At 34.7% G+C, this 26,301-nt stretch overlaps 5 protein-coding genes across 6 annotated transcripts; 2 read left to right on the top strand and 3 right to left on the bottom strand.

Moving 5' to 3' along the window:
- The first annotated feature begins 424 nt into the window (after positions 1-424).
- On the top strand, positions 425-4,868 carry LOC130720970 (uncharacterized). 2 transcript variants are annotated; one of them, XM_057571687.1, is made up of 5 exons: positions 425-786; positions 1,557-1,656; positions 2,601-2,651; positions 2,836-2,891; positions 4,481-4,868. In XM_057571687.1, exons 1-5 carry the CDS (start codon positions 672-674, stop codon positions 4,492-4,494), a joined length of 336 nt encoding a protein of 111 aa, XP_057427670.1. In that variant the 5' UTR covers positions 425-671; the 3' UTR covers positions 4,495-4,868. The 2 variants fall into 2 exon arrangements, with proteins under 2 accessions (XP_057427670.1, XP_057427669.1); XM_057571686.1 differs by having other exon boundaries at positions 450-810.
- A 3,573-nt stretch (positions 4,869-8,441) lies between these two features.
- LOC130720750 (uncharacterized) lies at positions 8,442-10,836 on the top strand. The gene is made up of 6 exons (XM_057571444.1): positions 8,442-8,575; positions 8,812-8,939; positions 9,139-9,344; positions 9,439-9,679; positions 10,192-10,328; positions 10,414-10,836. Exons 2-6 carry the CDS (start codon positions 8,816-8,818, stop codon positions 10,639-10,641), a joined length of 936 nt encoding a protein of 311 aa, XP_057427427.1. The 5' UTR covers positions 8,442-8,575; positions 8,812-8,815; the 3' UTR covers positions 10,642-10,836.
- A 1,529-nt stretch (positions 10,837-12,365) lies between these two features.
- Positions 12,366-13,034, bottom strand: LOC130720020 (SKP1-like protein 1A). Its single transcript, XM_057570604.1, has 2 exons — positions 12,744-13,034; positions 12,366-12,620 (listed from the first exon to the last, which is right to left on the bottom strand). Exons 1-2 carry the CDS (start codon positions 13,032-13,034, stop codon positions 12,441-12,443), a joined length of 471 nt encoding a protein of 156 aa, XP_057426587.1. The 3' UTR covers positions 12,366-12,440.
- A 5,428-nt stretch (positions 13,035-18,462) lies between these two features.
- On the bottom strand, positions 18,463-19,099 carry LOC130721021 (SKP1-like protein 1A). Its single transcript, XM_057571745.1, has 2 exons — positions 18,823-19,099; positions 18,463-18,699 (listed from the first exon to the last, which is right to left on the bottom strand). The coding sequence occupies exons 1-2, from the start codon at positions 19,078-19,080 to the stop codon at positions 18,526-18,528; spliced, it is 432 nt and encodes a 143-aa protein (XP_057427728.1). The 5' UTR covers positions 19,081-19,099; the 3' UTR covers positions 18,463-18,525.
- A 2,545-nt stretch (positions 19,100-21,644) lies between these two features.
- On the bottom strand, positions 21,645-25,656 carry LOC130718369 (glycerate dehydrogenase). The gene is made up of 13 exons (XM_057568953.1): positions 25,388-25,656; positions 25,206-25,289; positions 24,865-25,005; positions 24,290-24,411; positions 24,036-24,117; positions 23,585-23,657; positions 23,415-23,506; positions 23,244-23,318; positions 23,043-23,150; positions 22,854-22,931; positions 22,702-22,746; positions 22,166-22,280; positions 21,645-21,945 (listed from the first exon to the last, which is right to left on the bottom strand). Exons 1-13 carry the CDS (start codon positions 25,637-25,639, stop codon positions 21,917-21,919), a joined length of 1,296 nt encoding a protein of 431 aa, XP_057424936.1. The 5' UTR covers positions 25,640-25,656; the 3' UTR covers positions 21,645-21,916.
- Between the last annotated feature and the right edge of the window lie 645 nt (positions 25,657-26,301).

Genomic DNA, 26,301 nt, shown 5'->3' with positions numbered 1-26,301 from the left:
TTCATTTCGTACTCATTTTATTTTGAAGCATTTCTTAATTTTTTAGTTTCTTAAATTTATATTGGCACATTCAAGGTTCTTGAGACTGACTACACATGAGGAGTAATTCAGTTGGCAATACATGATGAGTGTGTGAGAAGAGCTCTCGAATTCAATGCTCACATAAACACAATATGGGGGAGAAATAATCTGACAACATTCAAATGGTGACCGGGTATTGAATGTTTATACCAAAAAAGCTACTTGAGACTCATTTTCTATAATTTTCTTCCTAAGATCTCTATAATTTAAATTAATTAAGATATCTAAAATCTTTTTTATACTAAACATCTATAACTTACTAAAGCTAGAGGGATTTGGCCACTGTTCATAAGAAAAAACCCACCAGAGCCGGGTCAAGGTAGGGTTATGGGTCGGTTTTTCCGAGACCTATGCTGGAGGCCCGATAACGGTAGCTGCAGGGTACGGATTGCACTTCAGATTGCAAATCTGCTGTAATCTTCACCTCTTCCCCATTTGCCCCCCTTTCTCATCTTCTTTCTCTCTCAAATGCTTACCATGCCAGCTATAAGAAACCAAACGGTGATCAGCCATTGGCACCACTTGAGTCATCGAGTAATCCCTCCGATAGTCTTCTCGAAATACCCATTTGTTGTTGAGGTCTTGCTGTCATGGCTTCGTTGTCTGGAAGTTTGAATTCTGTTGCCAGCCTTTGTAATGGAAGAGACACATGGAGTATTGGGTTGAGATCCCCCAGGGAAGTGAAGGAAGTGATGGTTCCTGAAGGTTGTAATTCTAACAAAATAATAGGTACATCCATGGATTTTCTTTTGATTTTGTTTAGATTTCCTATCTTCCATTCCTCCAATATTTTACTGATATGAAATTGGTAGTTCACGTATTACCTTAGTGAAAATAAATGGTAGATTTATCACTGCATTAGTCACTGACTGTTGTAAATACTAGTTAGTTAGTTTGTTATGGTTGGTTAGTTGCATCTCTGCCAGAACGATGAAATTGGATGATCTTGAGGAGGTTCTGGAATCGACCCATCCACGAACCCTAACTTGTTCTTCGTCAGAAGACTCATCTTCATGGCCCTCGCCCAATTGTGGTAATTCCCTTCCGAGAGCGGTGGTGAAACCAGAACGGTGGAGGGGCTCTCGTTGGGATGAATGTAGAATGTGTGGGAAGCGGTTTGTGCATCTTGAACAGAGTAGGGATACGCGACTTCTTGTGCAGCCGCCATTGATGCGCAGCAGAGCTCTCTCTAAGAGAGCTCTGATACCATATTAGAAATTGGGATGCCTATACTCAACCACAAAAGCTAGCTCAAGAGTTGAGGTTTGCACAACCCTTATAAACACTTGATTGGCCTTATCTCTAGCCAATGTGGGACTTCTAACATCACGTTACCTATAAATAGTGCTGGGTGTTTTGATTCCGTTACACACCCAATCTTTTGTGTGACGCTATCTGTTGGTTGTATCATTGTAATTCCTTTTCCTGTTACAAACGATGGCTTCTCTGAACGGTTCAATCAATTTTGTTTCCAGCCTGTCCCATGGGAGAGATACATGGAGGATTCAGGTTGATACGTTTGCAGCAGCTCAAAGGGATAATATGTTTGCAGCAGCTGAAAAGGAGAAGTTTAAGGCAAGTTCGTTGTGTCTATGTGTGTGTTTTTTTTAACTTTGAATACTAATTTCCTTGAATGATTTGCATAATATAATATATTTGTGTTCATTTTCTCATCAATTCATTGATTATTTACTTATGATTGTTTTTTTTTTGATACAGACAATATATCAGTAACCTTACTTTTCTCCTTAATTATGTTTTGAGTTACAAACATGATACCCAAAAAGAGAGGCAATCAGATGGAGTAGAAACCATTAAATGTGGTTGCCTATCAAATTGTATACTATTTAGAAAATGCCAGATTCACCCAATTATGACTTTTAGCCAAGGAAAAACTTAGGGTGATGTCTGCAACCGTCCTGTTAAAACCTCAATACCGGTCTCTGTCACCAAAAGAGTGTGTTCAAATTGAGCACTTCGTTTACCATCTGTTGTGACAACGGTCCATCCATCAGGCCACATTCGATCACGCCAGACACTTGCATTGATCATTGGTTCAATTCTAAAGATCTGTCCAGCTTTCATCACACCAACTGCTTTATTTACTTATGATTGTTAACTTACAACCTTAACTTCTATATTTTTCATGGGTGGAAGATTGAAGCATCTATTATGAAAACAACGATCCGAAGATGAATCGGAGAAGATAAATCTTTTTCATCCTCGGATGGGAGCATGAAACTAAATGCAGACATTATAGTTTAGTAATAGACTGCTTTTGCTTTCTCATCTTAACTGAATAATGTAGCTTTATTTTTGACTTTATCAGGATTCAGGAGGAAAATTACCAAATCAATATTCAATCCCTAATTAAAGTTTGGTTTATGTTTATTTTTCTGAAAAGATGCTAACCATTGGTGCAAAGAATTAAAGTGTTTTGGGCTTTAAAGTTGTCTGTTCTCATCAGTCCCTAATTTCAACATCATACATCTCATCTTATATGTTTATCTTCCTTGCAGCCTCACTGTGTCACTCTTGCCCCAGAGCTCCGTCATTGCAGTCGTGCTTAGGTAGTCTTTGTCTTGCTTCTTCTTCTCTTTCAACTGCATAATGTCTCTTCTTTTTTGCATTTCTTTCACGCCTTGCATTTCTCTTTGAACTTTATTTAGTATTAAAGATGAGCAGTATTTTGTTTTAACTATTTTTTACTTGAAGTATGATGAGTATGCTATTGTATGTTGATATGTATTTCAGGGAAGTGAATAAGATGTTCCAGACACAGAACAAGTTAAACAATTTACCAAGCAAAGGTGAGATTAGGTCTGTTTATATTTAGAATTTTTTACCTCATTGAATGTCCTGCCTATTTTTCTTTTTATGCGCACCATGTTGGTAGTTTTTTTTCTCTGTCAAATCTTTCCTGATGGTGCTATGGTGAGGGCTAATGAAAAAGAAGACTGGGTAAGGAACATAAAATTGACAAATATTTTTGGTCTTAAATGAAAAAGGAAATAATGAATACCTAAGTCGGGTATAGAAATCATGTGCTAGAAGCATTATAGGGGAAGACATGCTTCAGTGTTTTGTGGAAAAGGAATAGCCAAATCCTTCCCATATAATCTGCATGCCCCACATGGAACGTTCATACAAGAAGTTCCTTCTTTTTCCCTTTCTGTTTTGTATTTTGAGAGGGGTAATGGTATAATTTTAATATTTGCACAAAACAATTGGCTTTACCTACCTCAGTGGAATTTAACTTCTGCAGTTGAAATCTAAGGGGAATAGTTAAATTTACTATACTGAGTATTGGATTAGAAGTGGATTAGAGTTCTACATTTTACTGAAATGTAAACAATATTCAAGTAAATCAATTGAAACAATACATATTGACAAACTCAGGAAACTGACTTTGACATGATAACTGTGGAGGTAGTCAACCTCAATAAAAATGAGTAAGCTCCCTCACACACATACATGAATGATTGTATAGGCATTAAAAGCCGAGGAAGAATATGCAACAGTACTCCCTAAGGATTCTACTGACTATTCTGTTCCATAAGAAGCCAAGTCATTCTGAGCTATATTCATTTTTGGTCTTTCACAAGTCACAACAATCTCATCATCATGCCTGAACTCTCTAAAGTGTGTCATTTTTCCCAATTCTTCAACTTCAGCTATATTAATTTTCGACAGTCACTTAATGCTCTCCCAAATCCTTTAACTATATCAATTATTACTTAATTTCAACCTTTTTCTTTGGAGGTACATGGATTCACAATTTCTGGTCTTCTATTATTTTAATATATATTTGGTATTCAAAATGATGTTTTTTAAAGCTTACACTATCAGTTGTGACGAGGAATCAGTGTGAACAACCTTGAATTTATGCTTAACTAATAGGGTTCCCACTTATTGAACCTATTTTTTCCTTTCCTTTTATTTTGAGGTCATTAGTATCTTAACGTTTGGGTTTGAATTGCATTTCCCCTTCTGTTTCTGCTGCGATATGGAACTAATTATCCCTTTGCTAGACATTTGGTTTATATACAATGATCTATATTTCTGCACATATAATAGACAATATATTTTACTATCTCTATGTTTAATTTCACCAATTGCTTTCATGTGCCTCAATATTGACATTTTAATTGGGTTGTTCTTGAAATTGTCTGTGTATCTATTATCAGTATGTTCTAAGAAGAGTTCTTAACAAATCACTGTAACTCTTATAGTTTTACTGTCGTTCAATCCCGGGGTGTTATTTGTTGATTAGTTTATATAATAGATAATTTAAGTTACTTTCTCATATATGAATAGCACTAAATCATTGAATGTATTTGTTGTGATGTGGTATGATCTATCATATAGCTTACAACATGTCATTTCCGTTAACCTACAGGGCCAGAGGATTGAGACAACAATCAGGAAATCATTAATCTCCGGCAATCATTTTCATATATGGATGGTGGAAAGCATGAAAAAAAGCATCTTTGAGTGGGCACCAAGCGGAAGTTGTTTATGTGTTGGATTGATGTAAGGTACGAGAAAGAAACATAGGGGGTAGAGGCAGCAGTGGAACTGGGTTTGTGATTGAAGGTCCTTTGTGCTCCACTCAATAGGTTACAAAGATAGGTTGGAACTAATGTATGTGTCCTTAATAGTATACATGTATTGTCCTATGCGCTTTAAGTAACACTTGAAGTCCTGAACCAAAACCCCACTACTTTTATATCACACCAGACATCTACTGTATGGTGTTAATTAAATTTACCATGTTTGAGTGTGTATGTCTGTGTGAGATATACTTTCACATATAATACAACTCTTAAAAAAATTCATCCTAATTAGTATTCCCTCTTTTCCAAAATAGTTGTTGTTTAAGGTAATGCACATAATTTAAGAGTTCATTAATTGATATAATATTTGACTAAAACACTCATATTTAAAGTTGAGTTATATAAACAGAGAGAATGATAATTATAGGTTAAGTGATTGATGGACATTGTAGATGAGAGATACAATATTAAATGAGGGTGTATATGGAAGAAGATGTGACAAATAGTCTTGGATTTCTAAAACAACAACCATTTTAAAAAATATGTGAAAAGCTAAAACAACAATTGTTTTGAAACGGAGGGAGAGTAAATGACACCTTAATACTTTTCTAAAAACATACATAAAAGGTGTTTACAATTAATTGAGACTATATATCTTTATTCATATATATATGTGTGTGTGTTTTTGTTGCTGTCCATTTTATCTATTGCAACTAATGTCTACCCCAATCCAACATCGCTCGCCAATTGATTACCTCCATTGCTGAATGCTTTTAGTAGAATTATTCTATGATATGGTATACATGTAATGTAATGTAATTTAAAATCGATGATATCAGTATAGAAAACGTGATCTTTTTGCACGGTGCAGTGTCATGCTTTAGAGAGCTTATGGTATTAATAGAAAGATTTCCAGTGGGTCTTCATCTTGGCATGATCAGAAAGCTTTGGGGTTTTGATATTGAAGAATGTTGAATAGTGTAACAATTGTCTTCAATTTAGGAAGTAAATTCCTTCGATGAGGGGAAGAAATATATAGAAATCTAATTTAACGATTGTCTAATTTTTCTGTTAATTTCCATCACTTGGTCAGTTTTTTTGCCTTCTCCAAATCCATCATTAACGATCAAACCTTAATCTGTTATAATTTTGACACACTCCTTTTAATGCTCTCCCAAATTCCACTATTTTCTCCTAAATTACTTAATTGTAACCGATTTTCCCCTAAAAAATCTACACCCTTAATGTTCGGCCACCCCTTTCTCCAATCTTTAAAAGTTTATTTCATCTGAAGAACAAAAACTAATCCAATTACAGATTTTTCAATAATTGAATGATTTAATTTCAAAAAAAAAAAAAGTGAATGATTTTCTCTTTGTTTAGTTGTCGACAGTTGGTTATGTAGTATGAAATAAATATGCTTATAAAAAAAAGCATGAAATAAATACGGATGGTGTGGACTGTGGAGGATAATTTTTTACGTAGATCAATGCTCACCAATATTCACTAGAATCACCTAAAAGATCTTACCAATGTCCACCCACCAATAGTTTATACTATGTTATTATCTTTAATCATCAAAGTTATCCAGACTTCAGAAATAACTAATAATAAATATTAAGTGTAAGATATTAGAAATAATATAAGAAACTATTGTATAGTGCATAATTTCTTTCTTCTAACGAATTAAAATATTTTTTCCCATTTTCACTAAGGAAAATGGTAAAGATTAATATATTTTACTTAGTTTCCAGTTGCGTAATTTCTTTATGAAATTTTCTTAGTTTTCTTTTAAATTATATGTTATAAAAAATTTATTGACCATACATAATAAAACTGTAATGATGCATGTGTTTGTCATTGTAATAATTTTTACTAATCATACGTCAGTGGGTCGTGTTAATTAATATTATATTTATAAAAGTATAAAGATACATGTTCAGTATTTTTTATATTTAAATATTATTGAGTAAATTACTCAAAAAGTTAGAACCTTGGCATGAAAATGAATATAAAGAGGAGATACTGTATAATTGGGGATTTTTTTTATAAAATAGTAAATAGTAGATTGATTGATTGTAACCATCGAATTTATTTGAAGTGAAAATAAAAATTTAGGAGTTTATTTTACTCTATGCAGAATCCTTCCACATGCTACTACATGCGAACAGTGTATGCTTTTCTTTCAAGAATACGGTTGTATTATTTTCATTATTCAGTAACCCGAATATGAATTTATTTGGTTGATATTTTTTTTGTTAGAATTTCATGGACCTACCTAGGCAGTTTACAGAATCGCATGTAGATGTTCTGCATAGTGAAATGACGGTTTTATTTGACCCTATTGAGAATGTTTTCCATTGCTTGGTTACAAGTTGTGGAACATGAATTCAGTTTGAGGAAGTATTTGATAGAATCTGCCACAAGTACAACTTGGAAGGAACATCTATAATTCACCTATGTCATATTCATGATAATCATTATGACATATGAATATTTGGTGATGATGAGATTGAGATACATTATGTTGACCCTAATCATATGGAGAGCCTGCTTGTCATGACCTCATATGGACAACAGATCTAACGCGTGAACTTTGCAAGGACGATAAACGATTGGTATGTTCTTCATTCTTCCATCTTATTCCTAAAATTGTTTTAACCTTCAGTATTGTTAGTTTTAATTTTCCCTTAACATCATATCCCAGCTGGAGTACTAGATGATCATTTTGTACACCGCCCTACCTTGATTAACATGGTGTTGCCAAACGGCTATGTTACTGAATGATTTTTGAATGCAGAGCAAGCAGGTTCAATTTCACCGATCAATTGAGATTTTTCAAGTTGCAAGCGTCTGATACTTTTCAAGTTGCAGTTGTTCGAAACCCTTGAGTGAGTGGCGGTTTAATAGTTTCAATTGAAGTATGTAATAACTTTGATATAATGTTTCTTAGCGTATTGTATGTGTTGATGTTTCCTATTTGTGTACTTATATTAGTTTTGACATTGTGAAAAAATAATTAATGTGAATATATGAGTAGTTGAGATCTGATAAATGATAATAAAATAATGAACCGTTGTTGGATTAAATTAATCGCAATTATTTCAACAAAATTAATGATTTAGAGCCCGTGCATCGCACGGGTATAATCACTAGTTCATAACCAAGTGAGTGCAAGTAGTGGTTTAGGCGTTTAGAAGTTTGACCCTTAAGAAATGATTGGGTGTTCAAATCTCAACTCCTATAAATGAAAAAAAAAAAAACTCATTGGGGATTGGCTAAGACAAAAAGATACTCAAAATTTATTAGTTAAAATATCAAATTTATGTTAACTTGGACTGACACCTCTGATCACAGGGTTCGAATTTAACTCTCACTTCCTCATAGGTTGAGAATTTGAATTTGAGTGCCTTTGCGTCTATAAAATTCTCAATTGGTGAACAACTCTTCTCAAATCATAAGAGAGATCCCCTAGCGCACCTACCTAAGTTAGTCTATGCTGGTCTCACCCGCATGTGACTATAGTAGTTTAGGAGTGTTTATTATCCATTCCACCATTTTTTTTCAAAAAAACATATCAAATTTAATCTGGAGTTAAAAAATTGATACCTTTAAAATCCATCAAAAATATCAATTTTATTTACATTTGAATTTGAAAAATTAAACTACAAAGAAACTACTCAATCAAATCTGAGTCATGGACTAGAAATAACTTTGTATTTTAATCTGCTTTTAACATAAATTATTTAAACCAAAAAAAATTTAAAGGTTTTTTTAAATAAAAAAAAAAAGTTGAAGGATATAATTTTATGAAATCAAACGGTTCACACAAACCCTAACCCCAACAAAGAAACTCATCTCTCTGCGGGAAATCAGATTCCCAAATCCGATTCCCAATCTCCTTGCTTGTTCAGAAATCGGTGCTGCTTCAGCTTCAGGTTCGTGTCTCTCACCTCATTCTCTTGTGCTTTTCCTTCGCTTCTCTCATCTTCGTTGCGCACCAACGAGAAAGGGTAACATTCACCCGATTATTAGGGTTCTGTATGCACTAATTACTTTCAATTTTCAAATAATGGAATCAAATTGTGAATTATTTACTTGCTAGATTTTTAGGGTTTTTGTACTTTTCGTTCCGATGTAATTTGCACAATCTTATACCACGTTTTTCGTGCAGCAACATGTCTGACGAACGAGCAGTGCATCCCGATTGCCGGAATGCCGGTAATCCTTTTCATGAATGCAGTGATTACTGCTTTAGAGTGATTGCTGTAGCCAAACTCAGGATGCAACAACTGCAATCAGGTTAATGCATGTTTTCTAGTTTTATCAAGTGATTCGATAAATCTGTCCTATTGAAAATGTTCATTTCAATTCTCAACTTAGTTCATAAGGGATTTTTTCGCCTATAAAAAAAATTTGGTTGTATTTTTCTTGTTATATGCTAATGCTACTTACTGAGTTTAGCAATTTATATTTAAATGCTGGTTTTTACATATATCAGAAGTTGCGCAAGCTAGTGGAGGAAGTAGCCGTGAGCAAGCCGTCCCTGATGAGTCGTATCCGGATGAGGGAACACATGATGACGGACCGAAACCTGATGAAAATTCTGATAGTGATCCTGACCGACCTGTTGCGGAGGAAATGGAGGGAGGTTATGAGAACCTTTCTGGCAGACAGAAAAAGTGGATGGAGTTGAGAGCCAAGATGGTAAACTGATGAGACCTGTCTTGCTTTATAACTTCGTTTATTGATTTGATAAAAGAAAAAGAAAAACTTAGATCCTTTCTTGTTTCTCTGGCAGCAAGAAGCGAAGAAACGTAATCAAATTGAAATAGCTGCTGAAAAAAAGAGGATGGAAGGTCCAACAGAGTCTAGGGGTGTTTCTAAACAGAAATGGCTCGAGGATAGGAAGAAGAAAATTGGAAAGCTTCTCGATGCAAATGGACTGGATATGACCAAGGCATATATGCTTGACACACAAGAGGCAGCAGAAGTCAAATACAAGAAATGGGATAAGGATCCTGCTCCATTCGGCTGGGACGGTACGTTTTCTATTTATCGAACAAATCTTCTTGCACAATCAGTGCGTTATCTTTCTGGCTGGCATGGTTATCTACGTTCTTGCATATATGTCTATACATGCAGGCGTAAAATATAGTTGTACTTTGTTCTTTATGTGTGTAAAGTTTAACATAGTTCCCGAAATCATCTTATACAACCAAAGAACTAAGAAGTCTGTCCATTAGTTGAAGTCCGCTACATGGATCAAACTATACCATAATGTCCTACCGTGATTTATTAATTGAAGTGTATGGTGTCTTTTTGAAATGATTTGTTGGCGAATTATCTATAACGAGGTTTTATACACAGAAAAGTACCTCAAAATGTTGTCTAGTCCTGCTCATAAAATGATTTTGGAGATTTCCTTTTTGTGCTTTGAAATCTTGGAGATTTTTATCCTATGAGAAATAAGTTAGTGCCCTCCTTTTGCTGAGTATGTGATTGCTTGTGTGGAGTTGTTCCAACTGGACTGATGCTTTAATAATTTTATCAGTTTTTAATCAGAAGACTTTATACAATGCATACAAAAAGAGGACCAAGAATGTTGAGGTTGATATAGAAGAATACAATAGAATGAAAGAAGCTGATCCTGAGTTCTACCGTGATGCTTCAAGTCTCCAGTATGGAAAGGTATACTACCACAGCATCAATGATCTCTTTCATATTCTGCATTGCATTGGATATTTGTGACAAGTTGTCTTTTCTTTCATTATAGGCACCAAAAATCTCAGAGGACAAGATTGACAGGATGGTACAAGAGCTAAAGGATAGGGATGACAAGCGCAAGTCATTTAGTAGGAGAAGACGATTTCATGAAGAGAAAGATATTGACTCGATCAATGACCGTAATGAGCATTTCAACAAGAAGATTGAGCGAGCCTTTGGTAAATACACACTGGAGATTAAAAATAATCTTGAGCGAGGAACTGCATTGCCTGACTGAGGCAATTGCATAGACTGTGGTGAGTCATTTTGTAATATTATCCTGATACTGATATGTTTAAATGGTGGATTGCTTTTTTTGGAGACTATTTTGATCAGATGTATTATTATAGCTGAATATTTTGCAAGGCACATATGGAACATAGTGGAGTCATTTTGAACTTCAAATACTACATGCTTGCTTGTGATTTGTGAATACTGTTTTACTCAACAGCATTATTTCTAATCATTGACTGGTAATTTTTCCAAGGAAGTTTATACCTTCCTACTTTGATCTAAGCCTGAGATTAGTTTTGGTTTGGCATTTTTTCCTTTTTTGGTGGGATGACAATCTTGTGCATCTAATCTAAGGTTAATTTCTTATCTTGACCAGAGTATGAATACATCCCTTTATGCAGGGCCTTTAAAGTTGTGCGCTTGTTATCTTATTTTTTGGGGTCACTGAGTCCCTCTTTTCTCTTGTACTGGCACTTGCACTTAAATGGATAAAGAGAAGAAATCACACCCCTTCATAGTTGGTAATGAGCCAATGATGGCCATCTCCAGGGATCCACCAAATTCTGTTGTCTGCCAGTTTCTGAGTAGCTTATGTTGAGATTGTTAGATGTTGAGTTTTATTGACTAAACCCTCAATTTCATTGCTAACATTTTCCCACGCCCATCAAATTAGTCCCCAACATTAAAGAGTGTTTGGATAAATTAGTGCCTAACATTAACAGGTTTTTGGACAAAATAGTCCCTAACTTAAAATGCTAATCGAACCCCCCCGCCCCCTCTCTCCAATGGCTGGGGAGGGATGTTGCGACAGTTCTCTGTTGCTGTTTTGCTCAAGGTGTGTGCCTACAGAATGTAGAGGAAGAGACTTAGTGACTTGTAATTCTAACTTGGACAAATTCATTACTTATCTAAGCCACAAAGATTGGACTTCTGGTGGGGTGGGGAGGGGTAGGTAGCTTGCATGAGGTCATAGGTTCAAATCTCATTCCAACCATTGTATATAAAGAGAAAAGAAACCCATTATAATAAGTTACTCACACAATTATCTCTCAATTTTATATAAATTATATATTTTTTAAGTTAAAAGTCTACCTAAGTCCACTTTTCATAATTTGAATGGAGTACTTGATAAAAAAGACACAAGGAACTTGATGTAAGTTTTTTGCTATGTTTTATTCTTTTCACCTTGAGAGATATTAGGAACATTTCTTCTCCCAACTATTTTACCTCTAATTTGTTCACCAAACTGGCCTTAATATCCTCAATATTTTAATATTTCTGTGATTATATTTACACTTGCTAGGCATACAATTAGCTAAGAGTCCATGCATAAATATATTTGTATCTTAATATATTGACATAACTTTCTTTGCATAACCGTGTTAGAAAAATTGACGATCACGTCTTTTTAGAGTTGTGCAATTTAAAATCTTATTACCACAATCCGAATCATACTTGTTTCCAAAGCAAAAACCTATTCCTCTATGAACAACTTGAGTTACAAAGGTGTCAATGTGAAAGTTGGAAACACAAGAAAGCAATACCAACGAAAATTAAGCAAATTGCGTCTAATGCATTCTAGTAAGATATCATGAATAAGATAATAACCAATCACAAAATAACAAACCAAAACTGACATATTTTCAAGGTGCCTTACCCCTTTTATTCATCGAAAACAAAATAACAAATTAAAACTGACACCTTCTCGGGTGGCTAAGCCACCCGGTTTATTCACCAAAAAACTATCATAACTGTCCATATTTCTTTTCATAGAAGAAATATGGATATTTGAACATGACTTGTTTATTTCTTTTCAAAGGCCCATGCGAACTCTTCTTTCACCTCCTCTTCTTCCTCTCGGGTAAAATCATTCTTGATATTGAAAGTTTGGCGAATTTGTTCTGGGGTCTTTCCCGCTATTATGTTGGCTACAGTCTTACATCCCAAATCATTAAGGTTTTGAATTTTCAGGTAACATGATGCCTGGAAAACCATATGAACCAATCAACACAGAATCAAGATAGGAAGGAATAAAATCAAACATCATTTTTAATTGGAAAAGGAATTTATAATGATACAAGAAAATGTGTAAGAGATGAAACTAACCTGGAGTAGGTCATAGAGAGTGTCTAAGCCAACCTTAATAAACTCTTCATCCCAGGCATCAAGATTTTTTGCAGGATCAACAGCCTCTGCATGCTTTTTCACATACTCATTGATCTTGCACATAGTTTCAATAGAGATGTTTGGCAAGTTGATCTTGTTGTCACCATCAACACCCTTTTCTCGTATCAAGCTCTTCAGAGTTGGAGATGCATTCACCAAAGCCTCATGCACCTCCATAACCTCCCCTCCATAACACATCAAGATCACTTTCGTTGAAGACGATGAAGCCATTGTTGGACACTTGAATGAAAATTGTGATCCCATACTTGATACTCTTATCATATTTATACTCATCCAGTATGCACTTGGTATGTTACTTGAATAATAAATATATTTTTTTACTAAATAAAATTACAAATTAATAAAATATTTGGTCAAAGAAATAATAAAAATTATTTATTAAAAAATTAATTCATTCAACGTTTACTAGTTGCATTTTGAATATTTTAAAATATATTAATTATTTATAAATTATATATGTTTGACGACTCGTTAATAAGAGTATGAAAAGAAATCAAAAATTTATTTCATTCAACGGTTACTACTTGCATGTGAATATTTTATAATATTTAATATTTATAAATTATATATGTTTGACGCTCTTTAATAAGTGGCTGAAAAGTCGTTGAAACTTTATTTCATTAAACATTTACTACTTACATTTTTAATATTATAAATATATTAAATATTTATAAATTATATATGTTTGACTCTCGTTAATAAGAATCTGAAAAGTCATTGAAAATGAACTTGCTCATTTAGTATATTTGTTTACTTTAAAAAAATCTAAATGCTACATTCCATGAGGAAAAATTTGATGACCATGAGGAATTTTGTTTTAAGGAGGATCACTATAGTAAGTTATACTATATTTAAAAATAAAATTAAAAGCATTAGACATCCGACCATGATAAAGAACTTGAAAATGATGAAATGTGTCTACCAACGTTATTCGTTTAGGATTGTTCTTATTCTCCCTCGCGGATGGGACAGTTGGAGCAAAGAGTCACATTATGGGGCTTGATAGAGATTTTTGAAGGCTTTCACACGGTGTCCTCATCATTGGTATAGTGAAGGCAAGCAAGTGCAAATGTTATATTGTTGCTTATCTCATCACAACATGTCCAATATTGATGTTGGCTACGGAGGAACAATGTTGAAGAAGGCCGCATTAAAAGACTAGTAAATCATACAAGACATGACTTCCAACAGTTACTAGGCTTCTATTGTTGGAAGATAGATCTAGGAAGAAGCCTACGGTTGTTTTTCATGTTTAGGCTAATGCAACATTGATGAAATTCTGGTTCACGCACAGGACAGATGTTCTACGCGATGCTGGGACAACCGAGTTCGACAACTGACTAACAGTAACAAAACCAGCAAAATAATAAAGAAGAACCCAAAGGATTGGTAACCCAGTTCGGTGAAACTTCACCTACGTCTGGAGGGTTTGCACCAAAAGAAAGGAAATCCACTATCTTAAGATTCAGGAATTACAGACACTCATAAACACCACAGTTCATAGTTCACTTCCTAATCTACCCAGTGTATTTCTACTTGGTATCTCAACCTAAGTATGAGAGTCTCTCTCACTTTCTCTCAACCACTGCCACATGGATTGGTAATAAACAATCAACTCAGAGTTTGAAGAATCAAACCATACATAACACAACTTTGCTTTATAGAATCAGGGAGCAAAGTTTGTTCACAAGTAACAAGGACAAAGAACAATCCTAAAACACTTGATCTCTCTTAATTAGCTTCGGTGGTCTTCATGCTTTAGGTCTTCATCCTTTTATACACTTCAGCAGCGGCAGCATAGGCACTAGGGTTTGCTTGGGCTGAAGTAACATATTGTAACAACAAAACAAATCAAAATTGAATCTCCAAGATATTGTTGCGTTTTTCCCAAGTAAAGATAGAAATCAATCTTTTATCAAAGATTGTTTCAACAAATAACAATCAACAATTAAAACCCTTCTGGAAAAGCTACTTGAACCGCAAGTAACTTATTAAAAACATATCTTCATAAGATCTTCAAGGGCCCACAAAACATTCCAAGCAGAGGACCGATGTCCTAGCTACATAGAGACAACTGCCACAACATCGATTTCGACATCCAGTTGTTTTTAACAAAATGCAAGACAACAAAGTAACAACAATTGACAACATGCACAACTTGATAACCGGAAAATCTTGTAGATGCACAAGCAAACATAATGAAAGGAATACATCTGATGCACGTTTAGTTTGCATACTGTTTTGTGCATAAATATTGAATTGCCTTTTCATGACTGACATGTTTTATCTCAAATGTGCAATAGGCAAGTCGAATGTGAAAAAGTGTAAAGAGAATAAAATCAAGTGAAATGAAGAAATTTTTGAAGTTTCTCATACTGAAGAGGAGGCACGACCCTAGACACCCAAAAGGCACGACCATGCTCTATCAAAAGTAGAAACCACGACTATATCATGCCCTTAACATGATGCTTGTTGTTTTGAAGGTCACGACTAGATCTGTCAATATGGGTTCCAACCCGTGGGCCAGCTCGACGGGTTGGCTAAATGAGCCGGGTTGGGTTGGTTAAATTCCAGCTCGAAAAGAACTTGGGTTAATGCAACCCGGCTCGTTTAACCCGCGGGTTAGACGGGTCAACCTGCGGGTCAAGCGAGCCAACCCGTCGGGTTAGAGTTATTTTTTATTAAAAAAAATTGTTTTATTTCTCTTTAATTCCAAGTTAGTTTTATGGATTAATTTTAGATAGAAAAATGGAAATTTTCATTTCTTTTAATTTGAGTCAATTTTTTATGTTTTATTTATTTTTATTATATTATTTATCTCATTTTAAATGTGACAGTAAAATAATTGTGTTCTTAAATCCTGTAAACTAAATTCTTTTTCTATATTTCAAATGTGAGATAAAAATAATTGTGTTGATAAACCTCTTTTTATGAGTTGATACCAATTTCTATAAGTATTTTTTTGAAATTATTTTTTATAACATTTTAAATAATTTCTAATCCAATTTCGTAATTTTTTATATTTATTTCACTCAACCCGCGAGCCAGCCCGCGAGCTCGTAGCGAGTCGGGTTGAGTTCATATTTTTCTGACTCGTTAAGACTCCGGGTTGACACAACCCAACCCGTTTTCAACCTAACCCATACGGGCTGACCCATATGGGTCAGGCTGACCCATATTGACAGCTCTAGTCACGACCGTGCATGTTGGTGTGACCAAAATCACAAACAAGCCCGAAATACTTCGTAATAAAGGGGGACTGAGGCTAAAACTAATGACACAAACACACGATACGTGTAAAACTCGGACAAAGACAAAGATTCAAAGTTATAGGTTCTCAAAGGATCAAGATCTAGAGTTGGGATTTAGAGTATGATAATTGAAGCGTAAAGCTTGGATAGAGACAAAGATTCAGAGTTAGAGGTTCTCAAAGGATCGAGATCACACACACACGATACACTTAAATCTTGGACAGAGACAAAGATTTAGAGTTAGAGGTTCTCAAAGGATCGAGATCACACACACACGATACACGTAAAGGTTGGACAGAGACAAATATTCAAAGTTAGAGGTTCTCAAAGGGTAAAGATCTAGAGTTGGAATTTAGAGTAGGATAATTGGAGCGTAAAGCTTGGCCAAAAACAAAGACTTAGAGTTAGAGGTTCTCAAAGGATCCAGATCTAGAGTTAGGATTTAGAGAATGATTTATTAATTGAAGAGTATGATGTCTTTTTGAAATGATTTGTTGGTAAGTTATCTAAAACGAGGATTTTATACACATAAGAGTATGCAGTCTTCGAAATTCCTTGCTGGGTTATGGGGGAATTGGAAGTGGCGATGCAACATAGTTTTGGATGAGGAGCCATGGCCGTTGGAGGTTGCGTGGAGAAAGATTACCCATGAACATGATGAGTTTGTCTCAATTTTGGGTAAGCATGAAAGTGATGCATCAAGTCGTTTGTCTGCAGTGTGGGCGGTACCACAGGTGGGATGGATCCAACTAAATTCATATGACAGCTACAGAGATTCTGTAAACAGTATGGGATGTGGTAGTTTGTTACGAGATCACGAGGGGAATTGGCTGAAGGCAATCCTCAGATGAGATCAGGGTGGAAAATCTTTCAGGGCGGAAGCTGCAGCGTTGCATGAAGGCCTTAAATTAGTGTGGTTAGGTAGCTTGCATGAGGTCATAGGTTCAAATCTCATTCCAACCATTGTATATAAAGAGAAAAAAAAACCCCATTAGAATAAGTTACTCACACAATTATCTCTCAATTTAGATGAACACTTCTCAATTTTATATAAATTATAATTTTTTTAAGGTAAAACTCTACCTAAGTCCACTTTTCATAATTTGAATGGTCTCTTGATAAAAAAGACACAAGGAGCTTGATGTAAGTTTTTTGCTATGAGAGATATTAGGAACATTTCTTCTCCCAACTATTTTACCTCTAATTTGTTCAAATGATAGTTCAAGTGGTAAGAGCTAGGGACGTAAGGGTTAGATGAGATGAAAGGTGAAGGGTTCAAGGTTCGAACCCTGAGAATGATTAATTTACTAACAATACTAACAACTAACATTTTCCTATAAAAAAGAAACCCTCAATTTTTTAATATATCTGTGATTATATTTACACTTGCTAGGCATATCATTAGCTAAGAGTCCATGCATAAATATATTTCTATCTTAATATACTGACGTAGCTTTTTTTTTTTTTTGCATAACCGTGTTAGAAAAATTCACAATCACGTCTTTTTTAGATTTGTGCAATTTAAAATCTTATTACCACAAACCGAATCATACTTTTTTCCAAAGCAAAAACCTATTCCTCTATGAGCAACTTGAGTTACAAAGGCGTCAATGTGAAAGTTGGAAACACAAGAAAGCAATATGAAAGAAACCATGATAATTAAGCAAATTGCGTCTAATGCATTCTAGTAAGATATCATCAATAAGAGAATTGTTGGAATAATGACATTCAAAAAATTCAATTCATCTTTATTCTTCTTTTCCGTTACTCTATCAAATATTGAATAGCTTAATTCAGTTTTATATCAGTTACAGTTTTGTGTTTTATTGTCTTAAAACTCTTTTTTAATGGTTTTGAATCACCCTTTAATATGACCATCATGGCTGATGGCCGTTGAATAGAGAGGGACGAGTATGGCTATTCCATAGCTGTTATATAAGAATGGTTTCACTTGGTCAAGTGAAGAGGAACATAGGTGATGTCCATTGGTTTATATGTGGACACAAGTGAGAATAAGATGGATAGATATAGAAAATACAAAATGTGTGTTCTTCTCTTTTTGTGTATTCTGAGCATTGTTGTAGAGATTCCAGCATGTTTAGGTTCTGAGTGCACAGTGCCTTACATGCGGCTGTGTTAACCTTGAGGAGCAAATCCGGCAAAGGATTGCATCGGAGGTCTGCCATAATTTTTGCTTTCAAGGCCGTAGTTCGTCCACGGCGCATGTCTTCTTCCCTAATTTTCCAACAAGAATAACCAATAAAAAAAAACTAACTAAAACTGACATATTTTCAAGATGCCTTAGCCCATTTTATTCATCACAAAATAACAAATTAAAACTGACACATTCTCGGGTGGTTTAGCCCGGTTTATTCACCAAAAAACTATCATAATTCTCCATATTTCTTTTCATAGAAGAAATATGGATATTTGAACATGACTTGTTTATTTCATTCAAAGGCCCATGCAAACTTTTCTTTCACCTTCTCCTCTTCCTCTGGGGTAAAATCATTCTTGATATTGAAAGTTTGGCGCATTTGTTCTGTGGTCTTCCCCCTCATCATGTTGGCTACAGTCTTACATCCCAAATCTATAAGGTTTTGAATTTTCAGGTAATGTGTTGCCTGGAAAACCATATGAACCAATCAACAGAGAATCAAGAAAGGAAGGAATAAAATCAAACATCATTTTTAATTGGAAAAGGAATTTATAATGATACAAGAAAATGTGAAAGAGATGAAACTAACCTCAATTAGGTTGAAGAGAGTGTTTAAGTCAACCTTAATAAACTCTTCATCCCAGGCATCAAGATTTTTTGCAGGATCAACAGCCTCTGCATGCTTTTTCACATACTCATTGATCTTGCACATAGTTTCAATAGAGATGTTTGGCAAGTTGATCTTGTTGTCACCATCAACACCCTTTTCTCGTATCAAGCTCTTCAGAGTTGGAGATGCATTCACCAAAGCCTCATGCACCTCCATAACCTCACCTCCATAACACATCAAGATCACTTTCGTTGAAGACGATGAAGCCATTGCTGGACACTTGAATGAAAATTGTGATCCCATACTTGATACTCTTATCATATTTATACTCATCCAGTATGCAGTTGGTATGTTACTTGAATAATAAATATATATTTTTATTAAATAAAATTACAAATGAATAATATATTTGGTCAAAGAAATAATAAAAAATTATTTAAAAATTATTTCATTCAACATTTACTAGTTTCCTTTTGCATATTTTAAAATATTTTACGTATTTATAAATTATATATGTTTGACGACTCGTTAATAAGAGTATGAAAAGAAATCGAAAATTATTTCATTCAACGGTTACTACTTGCATGTTAATATTTTAAAATATATTAACTATTTATAATTTATATATGTTTGACTCTCGTTAATAAGAGACTGAAAATACGTTTTGAAAATTTATTTCACTCAATGTTTACTACTTGCATTTTGAATATTTTAAAATATATTAAATATTTATAAATTGTATATGTTTGACTCTCGTTAATAAGAGTATGAAAAGTCGTTGAAAATGAACTCGTAATAATTGCTCATTTAGTATATTTATTTATTTAAAGTTAAATGCTATATTCCTTAAAAAAATCCAAATGCTACATTCCATGAGAAAAAAATTTGATCACCGGCCATGAGGAATTTTGTTTAAAGGATGATCATTATAGTAAGTTATATACTATATTTGAAAATAAAATTCAAAATATCAGACATCCGACCATGATAAAGGACTTGAAAATGATGAAACATGTCTACCAACGCTATTCGTTTAGGATTGTTCTCATTCTCTTTTATGGCCAGGACGTCGGATTGGTTGACCTCCTTGCCTAAAGGATGCATCACCATATGGGAGGAGTGTACCAAAAGATTCTTGATGAAGTACTTTCCACTTCCAAGTCCAATAAGCTACAAAAGAATATCATGAACTTTGCTCAGTTGGAGCAAAAGTCACTTTATGGGGCTTGAGAGAGATTTTTGAAGGCTCTGAGGTGGTGTCGTCGCCATGGGTATAGTGAAGGCAAGCAAGTGCAAATGTTCTATTGTTGCTTATCTCATCACAACATGTCCAATGTTGATGCTGGCTACGGATGAACAATGTTGAAGAAGACTGCATTAAAAGACTAGTGTATCATCATACAATACATGACTTCCAACAATTACTAGGCTGCTATTGCTGGAGCATAGATTTTGAAGAAGCCTACAATTGTTTATCATGTCTAGGCTAATGCAACATTGACAACACAACTTAATAACTGGAAACTCTTATTGACAACACAACTTAATAACTGGAAACTCTTGTTAATGCACGACATAATGAAAGCAGTACCTCTTATGCACGTTTAGTTTGCATGATTTTTACTATGTAATCAGAAAGATATTTAGGGAATTAATAATAACTCTGATAGAGGTTTTAGGATTAGTTCCGTATGCTTTCAACAAACATAGATATTTTGGATCTTGAGATGTCTCCCAAGTAGTTCTGTGTTTTAACTCCTATTCAAGCAATCATACTTGCATGACGGTCGCGACTAGGTAGTGTCCTTTGGTAGTAGTTTAGTATATCTTGGCGACGCATTTGACACTTGAGAAGTAGAGTTGGCTCATACATGATTTTTAGGTACAATATATAAATTCCAAGGATAGGAATACTAAGCAATCTCAGAACTCTTTTATCTAATTTTCATTCTTATTTCACTTGCATGATCACAACAAACAATTCTTAGACAATGAGTTCATCTCAAGAGTTAGTCGTCAGTTGGGTTCGATAGTTAAGACTTCTTTCGTATATTACATTTGCAATCAAATGCACTTATTCTTATTTGCGTGTGTGTAGTTGAAACGCAACCATCTCTTACACTAGTTTGTGATTAGTATGGGGAGGGGTTGACATGAGAACAAGAATTTTCATATGAACCGTTCTTTTCTAAATTTGTTAATGAGATAAACTTTGTGGGAACTCAAAACAAGACTTAGGGAGATCCTTCATCCTTTCCCTAACACTTATAATCCTAGATGTAGGAATCACCCAAACTTCTCTTGGAGTGAAAAACAATAGAAGGCTTCTCCTTCCTACATGCCCCTCACATGCAAAATTAGGGCCAATGGTAAGAAGAGTGGAGACCACGTTTGTAGAATCTCATGATTCAAAGCATAACCAAACCTGAGGAGAGATTCAAAGCATTGAAGATCCAGTCTCAAACCTAGCCACTTTACTATTCCAAAGAGCATAAAGTGCGCATCCTTCCCAAACAGAGTCAAGCCCAAAGGAAGTAGCTAAGGCAAACTTCTACCGATGGAAGCTCCCAAGAGCCAAGAGAAGGTAATGATCAATTTGCCCATATCACTGTATGTTTCCTTACTAATGATAATAATTACAATGCTGAATATATTATGGTGCTTAATTTAATTAGAAAGCTTAGCTCTAATAAAAGGAGGAAAATGTTAGAAGCAAACAGGTTTTCAGATATTAAAAAAAAAAAGACTTTTTATGAAACAAGGCAAAATTTCACCTCTTGTTTTTAAGCGGTCTAAGTAAATTGAGATGAATCCTCAGGTATAAGTTCATTAATTTTGAATAAAAATTCAAACCACATGTTTAATTAAATTCACATGATGCTAATATTAACGAGACAGTATCTAAAGACTATATTATTCATGCTTCCACCAGCACTCTACATATACAAAAGCATGGACTAGCCATATAGCTCAGGTATACTCCACATTTCCATGCCAACAGAGCCCAACTCAACACACAAAAATAGGTACTTTTGCAATTGAAGGCCCTTGTGTAGGATACAAGCAAGTATGCCTATAGCTTTGAAGTTGAAACTGGCAAACCTGGCATTAGAAAGAAAACATGTTAGTGAATTTGTTTAGGTTTACAACAATATTTAACCTTAGTTTTCAAGATGAGAGATTACTACTTAAACCGCGTCTTTCTCTCCCGCACCTATAGATTACATGCTTCCGGAAATTAATTTCCGTACCAGAAGCATGTGGCTCGTGCTGGGAGAGAAATCCGCGGAATGAATAGTAGTTCCCTTTAAGATGTTATTACCCAGAGCTTTTGCGTTAACAATGCTTGGGCTTGCAGCCGGAGGTTGAGCATTCTCATCAAGGAAGGGTTCCACCTTATTAGCATCAAACCAAACTGGGTAGCCCTTAATCTTTCCCTGTATTTTGCAATGATTATCATCAGTTTTACAAGTCACTGAGAATTCACAGTGATCATAGAAATATGAATGGCGTTATATTATATTAACGAGTTAACTATCCCAAAAGCTTAAGTTATTAGGAGAAGACATAAGTGATTCTATACTAGACTTCTATCAAGCCCCCTCACGGCTCACGCAAGAGTTCACTAGTGTAAGCTCTGGCACCGGCCCAGTTGACTCTTGCATGTACAATGCACAAGCCATCTACATTTGTGCTTAAATTCAACTTTTTTCATTAGATAATGGGCAATATGGATCCAAATTCAAATGATTTGGTTAATACCAACCAAATAATCCAAAAGCTTACACTGTTAGAAGAAGACACATGAATGGATTTATATTTCTATCAAAATAAAATACAAGATGGATAGAGATATACCAGCACATTTAGAGCAGCTAGTGTAGCCATTCCTTCACGGGTCCACTGCAAAAAACATGCATATGAAATAATTGATTACTTTTGAAGGAGAGTCACCCATAAAAGACTTTTAATATTGAAAACATTTAGCATAAAGTGCAGGTCAGGATTACCTTGGAAGCAGATGCAATGTGAGGTACCACAATAGCATTCTTCAACTCTGCAAGCCCAGGTTTCATGTAGGGCTCTTCCTAATAAAAGTTCACAAATGTCGTTTTGTAATGACAAGTCCGAAATTTCATAAACAGAGAAGGCATGCAAGACCAACTCAAACTGCATAAGAAATTAGAACGTTCAATTACCTCAAACACATCAAGTCCTACTCGAAACATTGGGTTCTGCCTTAAATGCTCTACAAGTGCAGCTTCGTCAATAACAGGCCCTCTACTGCAGTTCACAAGAATTGCTTCCTGTAATAGAGATATTATCACTACCACAGAGCAATTTGCATCAATTGGTACCATGGATAGTTTACAGTGAAACTTTGTTCCTTAAACTCTCACCTTCTTCATCTTAGCTAGCCTTTCCTTGTTGACTAGATGATAGGTGGTTTTATCCAAGATAGGATGAAGACTAATCTACAAAAGCACCCATAATAATCCGAATTATTTTGGAATAATCAAATCCTGTTAAGTTATGGGTAGTAAATTAAATTCTCTGCATCATCTTCTTACTATATCAGCCTCCTGGAGGACCTCATCCATGCTTGATGCCCTTTTCCAAGTCACCGGTGTTTCACCGTTTGCTTTCAAGAATGCAGCATAAGCTGCAATAAGGATAAGAGAACCATTAGTTCACACCTCACAGTAATTTGATTTATGAATATGACTTGGTAGGAACATGCCTGTCACAAACTTTTCTAGTCGTGTAGACTGGTAGAGGTCGTAGTAAATTAGATTCATCTTGAACCCTTCAACCTGATACAGCACAAAAAGAATTTTGTTTCTCTTTCATCATATGAATAATCAACTTTAAGTCATTTACATCAGCAAAGTAAGAATCTGAAGATCATATGGATAATCACATATATTCAGTTATCACCAACTAAATAAATCACAGCTGACATGTTCTTTCAAAGTGAAATATATAAGAAAGACTCAAGTTAAGATTTTATTTGAACTTGTCTTAGATCTCTAAGACTCTAACTCTGATTAAGAGAACTTTTGAGAAGGACAAAGAGTCAAAGACCCTTTTTATGCTAAGTAGTCAGAAACCAAGTACTTAACAAATTCTACTCAACGAAGTAAACATTGGAGAGACATTCAATCTGAGACAGATATTTAATGGAAAATTACCATCATTCTTGCATAAGCTGATCCAATGCGGCCAGCTCCAATAACACCAACTGTTTGTCCCTTGAGCAAGTTTCCAACAAATCTGCCAGAGAAACAAAACTAAAGCAGTTATTCCAGCCTTCAGAAGATGATGGTACTCAAAAGACAAAAGTGAGTATATGACTACTCTTAGAAAGAAAAACTTTCATATCCATAGCATTTAACATTACTCATAGCAGAAAAAAAATGAAAAGAATATGCAGTAGTTTTCATACAGATGAGGTAGCCATCCATCATATAATCCTGCCCTCATGAACTCATCTGCCTCAACTATCCTTCTCGCAGCTGCCAAAGTCAGTGAAGCTGCCAGTTCTGCTGTTGTCTCTGTGAGAACTCCCTACCAAATAAGTAATGAAACTATTGTTAGAGTTAATACTGACTATTCAAGTCCATCACTATTTCTCGTACAACACACACAACATAACTAAAACCACTTAAGCATCAAACCTGAGAGCATGCATATACTGCTAGTAGTCTTTGCAGTACCTTTTATGTTCTAAAAGAAAATCTTCCAAGCATAAATGTTAACTTTACAATATACAATAGGAAAAACCACAGGAAAAATTTAAGATGTAAAGTTTGTCACAATTGTGTTAAATAAAACAATCATGATTTTTGAACAATCAAATGGTCAATCCACCTCCTATAGACCCCCTCCAATTTTCTCTATATCTTTCTTCCTGTCACACTACACCATATATCATATCTATCATTTATCCTTGTAATATTGGGTGTCTACAGTATTTGCTAAACATTTTTACAAACAGAAAGGGGGAAAGAGATAGCTTACAGGGGTATTTCCAACAGCAACACCATACTTATTTGCAGCATTGACATCCACATTATTGTAACCAACAGCCATATTACTGAAAGCTTTCCCTCCTGCCCTGCTCAAGGCAGAGAACAACTCTTCTCCCCAGTCTTCAGTCAGCTGTAATAGGATTAAAAACTCAATCACACACCACAAGCAAGAAAAAAACCACCCTAAAAACCCACATGGTAACCCAAAAAAAGTCTAGATTTTGTTTGTCAAATTGTAATTTGATGATGCTCTAATCAATTATTTCATTGTGGGTGCTAATTGATCATAATCATCATCATCATCATGCAATTCAAGTCATCAATAATTACCTGTCCTATAACTCCATCACACTTTTCACCAATCAAAGCAATGATATCTTCAACTGACAGTATTGTTTTCTTCTCAGTACATATCTGAGCATAGTAAAAATGAGACAAAGTTGAAAAAATCAAATTCTCTTCATCATCAACCAGAAAAAAAATGATAATAATAGATAAAGATAGTTGATTACTTCAAGGCGACAATCTTGCTGGATGAGAAGGTTGATCCAACGAGTACCAGGCATTGGTTTAGTGCTGACAACTCTGTATTTGCCACTTGGGTTCCACACCTCAATGGACACTGGCTTCGCCATGGAGTGAACTAGCTCTGAAAAATGATGATGTCTGGTTTTATTATTGTAAGAGATTGGTGATGATGATATGGTGTAGCGGCGTAGCACAGGACCATAGAGTTTTCTGACCAATGACATTGCTGCATGCATGGTTAAGACTTTGACTGGTGACAACTTGACCTTACAATGTTTGATGGTGATGGCTATGGGATTTCAGATAAGAGATGATCAGGGTAACACTTTGGGCCTCTCGTTAATGGATAATATTGTTGGTGGCTCTGGCTGATACTTGATGGTGATAAAAAAAATTTTAGGTAAACCGACAATCGTATCATATACTATATATTATTTTCGAACTTAAAAAGTGGCAACTCTAGCAAGTCTCATCTCTTCATTTTATGTCTTTCTTCATAAACTAACAAAAGTCAAATGTGGACTTTTTCAAAAAATAACTATTCTATTAATTTGACATTTAATGGTTTTTAATAACATTAGAATAATTAACAAAAATCTTTCATTAAGATGTATGCTGAGAAATTTTTTATGTTAATGATTATGATTATTTTTATATAAAAAATGAATTAAATATCTTATGTTCAAAATAATACCAAATATGTCATAAAAAATTAATATCAAATAATTTTAAGTGATATATTTGGAAATTAACTTGAAAATGTGTATTTTATGTTTGGGGAAAACTTAGATACAGTACCATTCATACCGTTGGTACTGTTTTCCAATAAAAAAAACGACACTTGTCCCATTAATGATTTTTTCATTTTTAACTTCTTCCCTTTAACAATTCACCGTCG

This window comes from Lotus japonicus, chromosome 5 (genome assembly GCF_012489685.1).
Source record: "Lotus japonicus ecotype B-129 chromosome 5, LjGifu_v1.2".
In the NCBI taxonomy this organism is placed as follows: Eukaryota; Viridiplantae; Streptophyta; class Magnoliopsida; order Fabales; family Fabaceae; genus Lotus; species Lotus japonicus.
The sequence above is the reverse complement of the archived record's forward strand: the minus strand, read 5'-3'. Positions and strand labels throughout refer to the sequence as shown.

Excerpts from the sequence above, each read along its gene's own strand:
- LOC130721021 (XM_057571745.1), bottom strand. The coding sequence starts at position 19,080 with ATGTGTTATGGAGGTGAGGTTATGGAGGTGCATGAGGCTTTGGTGAAT. Across the intron at positions 18,700-18,822 it reads CTCTCTTCAACCTAATTGAG|GCAACACATTACCTGAAAAT; the intron begins GTTAGTTTCATC and ends ATGGTTTTCCAG.
- LOC130720750 (XM_057571444.1), top strand. The coding sequence starts at position 8,816 with ATGTCTGACGAACGAGCAGTGCATCCCGATTGCCGGAATGCCGGTAAT. Across the intron at positions 9,345-9,438 it reads TGGAGTTGAGAGCCAAGATG|CAAGAAGCGAAGAAACGTAA; the intron begins GTAAACTGATGA and ends TTTCTCTGGCAG. Across the intron at positions 10,329-10,413 it reads CAAGTCTCCAGTATGGAAAG|GCACCAAAAATCTCAGAGGA; the intron begins GTATACTACCAC and ends CTTTCATTATAG.
- LOC130720020 (XM_057570604.1), bottom strand. The coding sequence starts at position 13,034 with ATGGCTTCATCGTCTTCAACGAAAGTGATCTTGATGTGTTATGGAGGG. Across the intron at positions 12,621-12,743 it reads CTCTCTATGACCTACTCCAG|GCATCATGTTACCTGAAAAT; the intron begins GTTAGTTTCATC and ends ATGGTTTTCCAG.
- LOC130718369 (XM_057568953.1), bottom strand. The coding sequence starts at position 25,639 with ATGCATGCAGCAATGTCATTGGTCAGAAAACTCTATGGTCCTGTGCTA. Across the intron at positions 25,006-25,205 it reads GTGATGGAGTTATAGGACAG|CTGACTGAAGACTGGGGAGA; the intron begins GTAATTATTGAT and ends ATCCTATTACAG. Across the intron at positions 23,507-23,584 it reads ACTAGAAAAGTTTGTGACAG|CTTATGCTGCATTCTTGAAA; the intron begins GCATGTTCCTAC and ends TCCTTATTGCAG.
- LOC130720970 (XM_057571686.1), top strand. The coding sequence starts at position 672 with ATGGCTTCGTTGTCTGGAAGTTTGAATTCTGTTGCCAGCCTTTGTAAT. Across the intron at positions 811-1,556 it reads TAATTCTAACAAAATAATAG|CCTGTCCCATGGGAGAGATA; the intron begins GTACATCCATGG and ends TTTTGTTTCCAG. Across the intron at positions 1,657-2,600 it reads CTGAAAAGGAGAAGTTTAAG|CCTCACTGTGTCACTCTTGC; the intron begins GCAAGTTCGTTG and ends TCTTCCTTGCAG.